Raw genomic sequence first — 12,368 nt, 5'->3', positions numbered from 1 at the left:
CATTCTCCAAGCAGGAGATCTTAAAAAAAAACCCACCAACACAACACTGTTGGACTGCTTAAATAAAATGCTGTACTTTAAGGAATGTCTGGCTTTGGAGAAGCTGATGGATAAGTGAACCAAATGAATAATTCACTGCATTTTTTCCTGCTTGAATGTTTCTGCAGTTCTAGCTAAAATTACAGTTGTGCAAGCTCTAGGCATCCTTTTGAGATCTAACATTTTAAAGAAAACAAATCAGTTACTGTTTTTTCCCTTAACAGATTGGAGATTAAAGGAATTTAAAGCATTAACAGTTCATCCCTTAGGCCTAGGGTGACCAAGTCCAAGTCTTTTCATGTTTGTTCCTTTTCTTTATATTAAATGGGAAGAGAGCACATACAAGTGTTAAGTTTAGCACTAATGAATGCTAATTGTGTACTGCAAAAAGGAGCTATATCACATTTCATTCAAAAAAGTAAAAAATATTTCCATAAAGGAAGAAAAAAATGTTTGTGTACCTAGTTATACAGTAATGTACACCTAAAAATCTAAGTAGTGAAGTGTTCATGTTCCTTAAAATGGCACTTTTGCAAACATCATAGCAACTCATATTTACACTTTTCATTTGTTTCTAAATTTGAAAGTGTAGTCAAAAAGTGTGTAGAAATACAGAAAATTGCAGGTACCATCAACTTCTCTCACAAAAAAAAATATGCTGCCTATTTTATATAATGTGACACAGCACAAATATCTGTCTTTAGTTTTCCTACTTGAAAAAAAAAAAAAAAAGTAAATTTATTGTAGCTGGCAGGATGCTATGGATGAAATAACCAGGATGAATTGAGGGGGAAGGGGAGAAAGAGGAGTCAAGAAATCAGATACATTCAATGAGCCTTCAAACTCACTTCAGCAGTAGGGATAAATAATTTAATCAACTCAGCTTCATTTTTTTCTGAGGTCCCCAGTGCAATAGGCAGATATTAAAAAATAAAACTTTAAAATTCATGAGCAGTTGTGTGTGGAGAACTATCACTATACAATAAGAAATATAAAGTGATATCAATGCAAATGCTTGTGTGTATATGTATCTGCACATTCATTTTAACTCACACTTTTCACCATATGAAAATGAATTATTGGTGAAATTTATATATGGCAACTTTTTTTTCTTTTTTTTTTTTTCAGATTACATTTTGGGAGCGTGAGCGAGTACCTACAGTCAAAGATTTTCAACACCATTTGGCTTTTTTGGCTAATATGAGCACTATGTGACATGGCACTGTAGTTTGAAAGATTTAAAATAACTAGTGGAGTTCAACAAATGCTGCTATAGTACCCTCTAATTAAGGGAAAATATCTAGAAAACAGTAATTTGGTAAAAGTCACCAATATCATATGGAACCATTATCATGACAAATGATCAATCATCATTTTAATGAGGTGGTTTTAATCTCAGTTTTCCAGAACAACTCAATACATATAAAAATAAAACTCAGTGATGAAAAGGTGTTCCTTCCTTTTATAATTTATGAAGAACACATTAGTAACTACAGAGAAAAACTAACCGTGGTGAATGGTCAGAAGCTGCAAAAAGATTAATATTTTATATAATATGTAGCCAGATAGATAATAATTTTTGGAATCTTAACCAAACCACCGACTTGTCATGTTAAACGATCGGGTCACCTTAGCAGTCACATTTCAGTGTTTGACTGGTGCCAGCGATGCCTAAATCCACCAGTTCTCAAACTATCAAATGTTTATTGTGTATGTGTGAAATGAAATGATGTAGCGAAGTTAATAGCTGCTAAACACCACCCAGCCAAGGTTAAAGCTAATATTTCCCATAGCCATCAACATACAATACATATGCATAACCTGCATTACTTGATATCATAGGCTAATCTTAGCATTATATATTGAAAGCTCTGATTTAGGATATAAGGCGTAATTTTTATTTAAATTAATTTTGCCGCATTATGAAAATTAAGGCAGCTTAAATGTACGACCTTTTGCCTTTAACAACTGGATTTACTGAGCTAAAACCCACGGGGCAAAAAATAACCAAAACCTTGTCCGAAACATTTCCATCTCTACCATGCAGCTCTGCTGTAGCTGCAGCGATGACAAGCCGAGCGGGGCCGGTGTGCCCCCTCCGAAGGAAAGGGCTGTCCCCTTGGCGGAGATGGGAGGAAGGGACAACCTTTTGTCCGCCCGCTCTAACTTTCGTTTTTACACGGAGCTGGGAGGTAACCTCCCGGGGAAGGAGCTCTTTCTTATTTAAATCGCGTAGAAGCTGCCCCTGACGAGGCAGAGTCGGAGGTTTCGCTCCGGCCGGCTCTGGGGCCGAGCGGCCGCCGCCGGGCCTGCCGCTGCGCCGGGGCGGGGACCAGGGCCAGGGCCAGGACCGCCGCGGGCCTCCCCCCGCCCCAGGCGGTCCCCGGGACCCGCCCGCCGGCGTTAGGCCCAACTTTGCCGCTTTCCTTTCTTCCGCACAGGGCAGCCGTGCGCTGCTCCGGCCAACGCCGCACTCGTATATGAGGGCAGGGCGCGACCGGCATCGCCTCCGGCCCCGGGGGGCGCTGGGGGTCGTCCCGGGCCCCATCCGCGGGGGCAGTGGGGCGGGATGTGCCGGTCCAGCGAGGTGCCTCCCCCGTCCGCCCACGGGGCCCGCTGCGGTGCCGCCGAGACGGCTGCTCGGCGCGCCTGCAGCCCGCGGAAGGGTGAAAGAAGGCCGGCCCCCACTGCGCCCCGGCAGGTTCCCCAAGCACCCGGGGGCAGCCGCCCGTAAGAGCAGCGGGGGACGGCGGCGGCGGGGAGGTGCCCACCGGTCTCCTCAGACCCAGAGAGGACCCCTGTAAGTGCCTGCCCGGGAGAGGCAGGAGGGAACCGGCCCCTGGGAGCCCGCAGACCAAGCGACCGCGCACGCCGCCGCCCCGGAGAAGGGGGAGGCGGCAGCTCCGGACCTCGGGCGGAGACGGCGGCAGCGGCCAGCGCCTGCGCTCCTCGGAGGCGGCTGAGGACGCACCGGGACCGGGAGCGCTCTGTCGCCGCCGCCGGACCCGCCGAGGCCGGGTGAGCCACGGGCGTCCATCCCGGTGCCCGCTGCCTGGCCGGGAAACTGCCTGGAGGAGGGAGAAAGCCGAGAGGAAACAAGCTCCTCTTCGGCCTGAACAGCCAGAAAGCGGCCGCCCGCCCCTCCGCCGTCGGACAGCCGGCTGCCGCCGAGAGGAGGAAAAGCTGCTTCGGGACGACCTGTCACCTGCGGTTTTTCAGCGAGGCACCCCAAGACAGGCCAGCCCGCTCTTTCTAACGGGCGATTCCCACATCAGCTTCCTCCTAGGAAGCAGCACGGGGAGCACCCGTAGAAAAGCCAGACCGAGCGAGCCGAGCACAAAGTCAGAAATGCTTCGCTATGTGCGATGAAGTTGGTCGCATTAATACGTTAAACAAATGTCGTGAAATGCTCTTTGCGTTATGACTTATTCGCGACGGATACGCCTGTGAGTTACTTTAACAATTAGTAACCTGGCAGTAGATTAAAGATTCCAAGTGACTGAAAGCTCTCTCTCCATTTTTTTTTTTTTTTTTTTTAAGAAAATAAAATTCATGGTTCTCTTGAAGTGAAGCACAGTGTTAGGTGGCAAAGCAGAAGAGTTTGCCATTCCAGTTTATTTGCAAATAAAAGTCCTGATTACTAACACTTAAGGTACCGGAGAAGAAATTTGCTAATTACACATCACACACACGAAGCCCCAAACTGTCAGATTAGTAGCATGCCAGCATGTTTGCAGTCGCTAGCATACCTCCCGTGTGCACATTTACTAAACGCAGCTTGCTAGCAGAGCTCGCAATACGAGAAACCGTCCAGGTTTGAAATTAATAGATACTTTATCTATTTTCAAAAAAAAAGAAAAAAAGAAAAAGAGCTGAACATCCACTCTTCACAACATATTGAAGCGCTAGACGGAATATAAAAACGAAGCTAAAAACTGGCAAATGAGATTTACCGTTCATATCTCCTACTTGATTTCTTGAGGGAACGTGAAAAAGACCTGACAGATACGTTTAGCGATTGATTCTCCCGTCATAAGGTACAAACACAAAAAGCAAGGCAGAGACAATGCCGAAATGCATTAGACCTCGAAATCGATTATAGCCCGTCAGAAGATCTTTTAAAACGATACAAATCGTGGACTTTTGCGTAATATTTTATTCCAAAGGACACTAAAATTGCCGTGAGTCTGCTGCCTTGTTCACTAGCCGGTTCACGAGAGAAAAAAAGCAAACAACTCCTCGATTGCCGTTACAGACAACTATCAGGAGGAAAGGACAGCGTGATGTGAGGCCAAGTGTGAGTTAATGAATTTACGCCCCTGCTCCTGCCAGAGTGAGCCTGGTCTGTGGCTCCCCAGTTGATGGATGCCCATTAATACACCTGCAGTCCCGTCTGGGCCGTGGGAAGGCACGCAGGGATTCAGTGCGGAGCGGCACAGTTTTGCCAAGTCCTTTCGAAACGTCAATACCCTTCAAGTTACGCCCAAAGGAGAGCGATTTCTCTTGATTTCCGAACGTACAGATGATCGGGGCGTTTTTTTCTGCCAGTAACCTTCTACCTTTATATACGTGCCTGCGTGTGTGTGTGTATACATATCTATCTCCTAGAGAGGGATTAATTAGCCGGGTTTGAGCTGAAAGAGGCTGCAGTGACGAGCCCAGTGGCGATTGGCCGCCCGCCTGCCTGGCCCTGCCTTTATAATTTCCACACGAGTGCATCTGGGCTCTTATACAAACCAACAGCCAGCTTCTTCTGACATATACACACACACACACACGGCACTTTTTTCCACCATCTGATTAACCACCTTGCACACACACAGTGATTACTACGGGAAAACATAAATAAATACGAAGAGGTTTTATTATTTTGACTACTGGAAGCCTCGCTGTGTCTCAGTGCAACTTTTGTTTTTCTTGCTGCTGGGGAAGGTGCAGCTCTCGATGCTTTCCTTTCACTCACGGACCCTTTAAAAAAAGGGGGAGGAAAAATATCTCCCCCTCCAGTCCCCCGCCCGCCCCCCCCCCCTCCCCGCTCCCCCGCCACACACACTTCAAGACGGCTGATCTAAAAAAGCAGGAAGAGAGCATCTGAGGAGCAGCAGCCCCAGCGCATTTTGAAAAACATTTGTTACATTTCAGAGTGCAGCAGCCTGTTTCTCCTCTGAAGTTGGCTCCAGCCTTAGCTGCCGCATTGGATCCCACAGCCTATTGCGAGACTCCGGTATACAACCCGGATCTCTGCCCCAACATGATCGCGGCCCAGGCCAAGCTGGTGTATCATCTGAATAAATACTACAACGAGAAATGCCAAGCCAGGAAAGCCGCCATCGCCAAAACGATCCGAGAAGTGTGCAAAGTGGTGTCGGACGTGCTGAAGGAGGTGGAGGTGCAGGAGCCTCGCTTCATCAGCTCCTTGAACGAGATGGACAATCGCTACGAGGGGCTGGAAGTCATCTCCCCCACGGAGTTTGAAGTCGTGCTGTACCTGAACCAAATGGGGGTTTTCAACTTCGTGGACGACGGCTCCTTGCCGGGCTGCGCTGTGTTAAAGTTAAGCGACGGGCGCAAGAGGAGTATGTCCCTCTGGGTGGAGTTCATCACGGCGTCTGGCTACCTCTCCGCTCGCAAAATCCGGTCCAGATTTCAGACTCTGGTGGCTCAAGCCGTGGATAAGTGCAGTTACAGAGACGTGGTAAAGATGGTGGCGGACACCAGCGAAGTGAAGCTGAGAATCAGGGATAGGTACGTCGTGCAGATCACTCCGGCGTTCAAATGCACGGGGATCTGGCCGCGGAGTGCTGCCCACTGGCCGCTCCCCCACATCCCCTGGCCGGGACCCAACCGGGTGGCGGAGGTCAAGGCGGAAGGTTTCAACCTCTTATCCAAGGAGTGCCACTCTCTGGCCGGCAAGCAGAGCTCGGCCGAGAGCGATGCCTGGGTGCTGCAGTTCGCGGAAGCCGAGAACAGACTGCAGATGGGCGGCTGCAGGAAGAAATGCCTCTCTATCCTCAAAACCTTACGGGACCGTCACCTGGAGCTGCCGGGCCAGCCCCTGAATAATTATCACATGAAGACTCTGGTTTCATACGAATGCGAAAAGCATCCCCGCGAATCGGACTGGGACGAGTCGTGCCTGGGGGATCGGCTCAACGGGATTTTACTGCAGCTCATCTCCTGCCTGCAGTGCAGGAGGTGCCCGCATTACTTCTTGCCCAACTTAGACCTCTTTCAGGGCAAACCTCACTCGGCCCTGGAAAACGCGGCCAAACAAACGTGGCGACTGGCTAGGGAAATACTTACCAACCCGAAAAGTTTGGAGAAGCTTTAGAGGGTAACTATAAAACCGGCCTGACAGAGAAATCCCCATGAAGTTTAAGCTGCCTGTTCAGAAAGCCGAATATTTCCACTTGACAATGCAAATAATATTATCTTTTAAAAAGGAATATAGCTTAGGCTCTTCACAAAGAAAAGCAAATAAGAACAGCAAGTATCATTCTTCTTCGTCACAGTTTTGCGGTTCCCCGCGGAAAAAAAAAGAAAAAAAAAAAGAAAAAAAAAAAAAAGTATGTTACCCGGAGAGCAAAGTTGGCCGTAATTTAACATGATTGTGACCATTCTGCCTAGAAACGGTACCAATGGATTATAACAAAACCCAGTATTTTTATGTAAACCCTCTGTGAGTAAAAGCTATTTGGATATGCCACCTGAAAAAACCCTAATGTACCTTTTAATTTGTATCAAATATTGTGATCTCACATTGTCTTTGAAATTGTGGATGTTGGTGTTTTGTGATTTGGTGAACAGAAGTTAAATTGCCATTTTGGATACTTCAAGGACAATTTCTGCTAAAGAGAAGATACCATTTAAAAAGGTAGATTTTATCACGGTAATTTTGTTAATTGTCTTTTGAAGTGTCTGAACTTATCAAGTTTACATTTTTCGTTTCATATATATTGCTTGTTCTATTTCTAACATTCCATAAATATACTTGAAATGTTATTTAAATATATTCAAAAGAAATTTGGATTCTGCTTATATAATAACGCTTGAATATTGGAATTATATATTTGAAAATGCACTTGAAATACACTGGATAATTACCTTTTGTGATTTAGATTTTAATTTCTGTTGCTGATTTATTTAATTACAAGCTAATAAATGAAGTAAAATGCATATGGGTAAGCGTTTCAATATCAGATCAAGTTTTCTACTTGAAAAAGAGTCAGCTATGTTTTGTGAATTTTGCCTTTCTGTTGACAGCTGCTTAAACCCTGTAAAGCAGAAAACTTAAGGGCAGCCGCCTTATTTTGCATTTACAATAGTTTTGTAGAACGGGGAAATATTTGTGCTACAAACACATTAGAATTTAGCTCCAGATGACCATCAGCAACTACCAGACACCCATGCAGTTATTAAGTTAGTAACACTTTTTTCAGCCGTCAAAAAAGAAATCTATTTTCGAAAGGTTTATTATATGGCAGTTATGTGTTTCTGCTCGGTTTTGAACAAAGCTGGGGAAACACAACATATCCCTGAAGCAGTCTGTTTAACAAGTAAGCAGTAAGCCTGACAAACTAGCATTTTGGCACAAGCAGTAATAAAGAATAAAATAAAATTTATAGGTTAAACATTCAAACCGGCACCAATAAAGTGAACAACAATATTACTTCTGACGTATAAATCCGTTATGAATGTGATAAGATCTCCAGTTGCACTCCCAGAAATCAAGCCCCTGCGCTCCCAGGGCATTCAGAGGGAATAATATGTACGTGTCTGCAAAATTGCAAGCGATCCAAACTTGCCTACCCGTACTGCAACGTCTGGTCCTTCTCACTATGCATTTCCCTAAAGTGGCTTTAAGAGCAAAACGCAAAATAACAATGCAGATTTTCTTTAGTATCCTAACAGTCAACAAGTGCTGAAAGAGGCCGATCGCCTCTGTGACACCCACTAGCAACTATTTCCAGTGGGTGCACTTTAAGGAAACAGTTATACTACCCAGCGATTGTGACAGAACTTTTTTTTTTTTTTTCCAGCATTACGAAGAAAGTTCCGAGTTTGAATAATCATTCGTCAAAGAGAAATCACCTTATTACAAACATATTCTGATGAGGTTGCTAGCATTTTTCTCGGAAATTATTAAGGTCTTTGTAAAAGTACCTCCTCTCTTTTTCTCTTCTAACGTTTTTCCAGCGTAATAACAAAGAAATCAAGCGACAGCGATAAGAATAAAAAGAGATGCAGACGAGAGGAATGCCCTGTAACACACGTCCCTTCCGCATGCCTGCCCGCCCCCGGGGGCAGCCCCCGCTCCGCTCCCGCGGGGCGGAAGCCACGCAAAGGTTTCTGCTCAAGTCACGCACCCCTGCTCTGGTGCGGCTGGGATGGAGGGTTTCAGGACGGGGTGGGGGGGGTTGGGGGGGAAGAGTGGGGCGGCGCTGAGGAATTGGTAATAGTAAATGACTTCAGAAATAACAGCTTTCCCAGGAATCAAGTTTTGTGTATATGCTTACTCCCCCCCCCCCTTTTTGTTTTTCTTCAGAAAATAAGCAGTAACTAGCACTTCAACACTGTTTTCTTAAATGCGCAGCGTTTTCTTACATGGAAACTAACGTTCTTGAAATAACGGGATTCCCCGAGATGCTGGGAAGGGGTAAAACCTTCCGCTGTGTCTCGGGAAGGCTACGGGCTGGGAATGCTGCTCCCTCCAGGGATTTCAGAGCAATTGGCTTAACTCCTAAATCTGACTACGTTCATACAAAGGCACCGAGCGAAAGGCTGTTGGAAAACGCGCACGCTGCCGTAATAGAGGATTTAACATCATTAATACAGAGGGCTAAAAATAAAAAAACAACAACAACAAAAAACAAAACAAAACAAAACAAAACAAAACAAAAACAAAAACAAAAAAAAAACAAAAAACAAAAAACAAACGCAGGGAGAGGCGGCAGACGGGAGCGGAGTTTGGAGGGAGGGGGCGGCTCCGGCCCACGTGGGACGGGACTGGGGACCGGACCGGAGATCGGGGACGGGACCGTGGCCGCCCGCCCGCCGCACTCACCTTGGGGTCGATCTTCTTGAAGGCCTGGTCATCCTCGTCCACCTCGAAGTAGATTTCCGTGGTGGTGATGGAGAGCGTCCCCTTGGCCACCACCACGGGGGCGATGAGCTGTGCCGGCGTGCTGAGGACCACGGGGCCTGCAAGGCAAGGGCAGCGGCGTCAGGTTGGAAGCGCCCGGCCGGCCCATCCCCGGTGGCCCTTCCCCTTCCCTCCGCCAAACGAGCGCCCGGCGAGCCCCCTAATAAACTCTGTTTGTAAACCGCCGTGTTTATTCCCCTCCTGCCCGCGGTCAGCGCTTTGAACTTCGCAGTCAGGACAGAAGCGAGCGTGTGAGCTCCGGGGTTGCGAGATAAATCAGCCAGCAGCGAAATTCAGAGGGGTTAGAGTGAGCAATAGCTGTGTCTTAGAAGTAGGTCCCTTCTCTTTTCATGCCCCTTTGCTCCTCGTTAACACTATCGCTGTTTATGTGCGATAGCGGCGACTCGTTCCACACAGTTTCGACAAGAGCAGCGAGGGGTCCCCGCGGCGGCCGGACCCACAGCCGCCGGGATGGGCCGGGCGGGCGGCAGAGCTGCCGCAGGCCCTGCCCGCTACACCGACCCTGCCAAGCCTGGGGACATCGCTTTTCACCCTGGGTCCAGACCTCAACTCCGAAAGTATCGCGAAAGATTTTATATATATACATATATATTACCTACTTCAATACCACACGCACACAAAGTCTAGCATCGTAAAATGTATTTACGGCAAGATCGTTTTTATTTCAACTTGCTGTCACTTAATCCTTTAAAAATTATTGTAACAATATTTCGCTCAAATATGTTCCTTAACAAGATGCTTGGGCTGGCACTGAAAAGAAGGGATGGAGAAAACCTATTACAAAAGGCAGCCTTCTCCACACCAATTGTCAGGTTTTAATTTAGGAAAAAACTTCACTTTAACGCAAAAAACAACAGAGGATCGCTTTTTCACCATGTTATCTTCAACATAAATGCAATCTACTCTTAAAGCTGACAGCGTCGGTGTTTAGGAAGCTTGCTTGCTCTAATTAAAAGATTAAATAAATATAAAACACTTTCCTAGATTTAATCACTAAAGTATCTAGAGTAAGTTGTATGCACATATATAAACACACACATCCACACACATCTGACATATAAATAAAAAAACACTCAGTGCTGAGGAGCTGGGTACCACATCTGACTGATGCACCTCTTAGAACCTAGCAAACTGATCATTTCAGTGAACGCTAAAATAGGATTTGGTTGTTTTATGCACTTCAAATTTTCCATGCACGAATGAAGACCTTGCTCAGATGGCAGAGTGTGCCTGTGTACGTTTTCAGCTGCTGTCCCCAGCCACTCGTCTCTCTGGGGACGAAGGCAGGGCCTGGCTCGGCTGAAGCAAATCCTGGGCTGCAGTTCGCACCAGGGCTAACAGGCGTGGATGCAACCCTTCCTCCTTCCCCAGCACTGCGCACACACTTACTACCAATTCTTGCAAGAAACACTTCAAATTACTCACTTAGCTTAAATTAATCCTGTATCGGTGCATCTAACTGTCATGTTGTTAATGTTTTACTTTACTGTAATACCGAATTCGAGACCGTATTGCACAACGTTTTGTCATTTATGCTGCAAAATGAATAAAAGGGAAGGCACAGAACACTGTGTGTACAAGGGGAAGCTAAACCGCACAGTTTCAGTGACAGCTTTCGGCAGCCCAGTGTGGCAGGCTGGATAATATTGATACAAACTCTATTTTCTTTCATTTTATTGTTTTCCATCTCCTAATAAACCGGGGTAGCCTCTTGACCCTAGTCAGCTGATCGGAATCACATGCGCCGGGCTTGCTTTGCTGCTCTCCCCGTCTCGCCTCCATGTTCTCTCCCTCCCTTCGCGGTGAGGAAGGAGCCGAGCCGAGCCGAGCCGGGAAAGCCCGGCTGCAGGCTCCAAAGGGCACGGGGATCGATCCGAAACGCCGCTTTAAAGCCTCATCAATCTTCATCAGGGTTGCTCAAGTAATTATGCCCGATTCTGTTGTACGATTACAAGTGGATTTGGGTTTCTATTCCCCAGGCCCCCTTGCTTTGTGTTTACAGAAGGGGGGTCTGGGCAGACAGCGGCTCCCTGTCCTGCAGAAGCACTTGCCCTCTCCAGCAGTGTCCCAGCCCTTCCCCGCAGCGTGGCAGGGAGCCGCCGCTCGGCCCGGCGCAGGCCGCCTTTGTGCGGGAAAGAAAAGCGCCTTCGGAAGATGCGTCCTGGAAATGACCCGATATTCTATCATGTTAAGGAGGCGTTTGCGGGCTTTGCTAAATCCCAGAAGGAGGACCATCAATTTAATCCAATTACCTCTTTTCCCTGGTGTTGTGTGGCTAAAATAAAAATAAAGCCAGTGCTATTTAATGGTCAAAAGGCCAAACCCTATAATCTCACATCCAGGAGAAGACAATAGGTGCACCCCGGCTTGGCGGGTGTGCTAGCGAAATGCACTCACGTCCTGGAGGAGGGGGCAGAGCTGCAAAGGCAGGGGTGGTGGATGTGGAGGGAAAGGGGACATTCACTTCTTAGCCCATTATTGAATGCAGAGGCAGTAGCGAATTTCTGGCTTTCTCCTTCTCTTCCCGATAAAAGGCTCTGAGCTCCCACACCGGTATCTTGACATCTGCCCTATGTTCTGCTCAAATGATAACCTTAGATTTGTTGCAAGGTAAACATGTCAGAAGTATTAAAATACGACAGAGTAAGCATCATTTTACTTTCCAGACGAGAAAATGTTTGAATGTTTGCCTTTTTTTTTCTTTTTTTCTTTTATGCTAAAAAAAGAAGTAGAAGCACAATAAGCAGTGGTCAAATGATGTGAGGTATTCAAAGTAAGTTACAAAAATCTTCACAATTTTTTTTTTTTCCTCCTGAAAGCACAAAATGAAAAAAAAAAAAAGTCGGTATTAACAGTGTGTCATTTTTACACTTGTCCTTTGGAAATCTCCAATTACAACTTCCAATTCCACAGCATGTTTAAGGAGCACTGAGTCTTTTTGTTGTAGCCTTCAGGGAGCAAGCCAGCCACTGAGAGAATACGAAATTAATCCACTACAGCTATAGAGAGAGAGGATTATGTTTTAATCCCCTTTGGGATAGTCTCTGGATTTTAAGGATCCGATATTAAAATGTTTACATAGAGCATAATCAAAATACTGCAGATTTTCCATATGGCACCGAGCTATCGGGAAGCTTTGGGTCCCTTTCACAAACCCAATTGATAG

At 46.4% G+C, this 12,368-nt stretch overlaps 2 protein-coding genes across 14 annotated transcripts in view; one reads left to right on the top strand and one right to left on the bottom strand.

Moving 5' to 3' along the window:
- The window catches only part of NBEA (neurobeachin), a 490,360-nt gene that overhangs the window by 145,230 nt on the left and 332,762 nt on the right, over window positions 1-12,368 (bottom strand). For all 13 annotated transcript variants that reach the window (XM_065051668.1, XM_065051676.1, XM_065051716.1 and 10 more), the window contains one exon: window positions 9,104-9,240. In XM_065051668.1, the coding sequence (XP_064907740.1) occupies window positions 9,104-9,240 (137 nt within the window). The remainder of the gene's footprint in view (window positions 1-9,103; window positions 9,241-12,368) is intronic.
- On the top strand, window positions 3,562-7,215 carry MAB21L1 (mab-21 like 1). The gene has a single exon (XM_005512000.4). It carries the CDS (start codon window positions 5,291-5,293, stop codon window positions 6,368-6,370), a length of 1,080 nt encoding a protein of 359 aa, XP_005512057.1. The 5' UTR covers window positions 3,562-5,290; the 3' UTR covers window positions 6,371-7,215.

This window comes from Columba livia, chromosome 1 (assembly GCF_036013475.1).
Source record: "Columba livia isolate bColLiv1 breed racing homer chromosome 1, bColLiv1.pat.W.v2, whole genome shotgun sequence".
Classification (NCBI taxonomy): domain Eukaryota; kingdom Metazoa; phylum Chordata; class Aves; order Columbiformes; family Columbidae; genus Columba; species Columba livia.
The sequence above is the reverse complement of the archived record's forward strand: the minus strand, read 5'-3'. Positions and strand labels throughout refer to the sequence as shown.

What these genes read in the sequence shown, in the direction of transcription:
- MAB21L1 (XM_005512000.4), top strand. Translation starts at nt 5,291, where the DNA reads ATGATCGCGGCCCAGGCCAAGCTGGTGTATCATCTGAATAAATACTAC.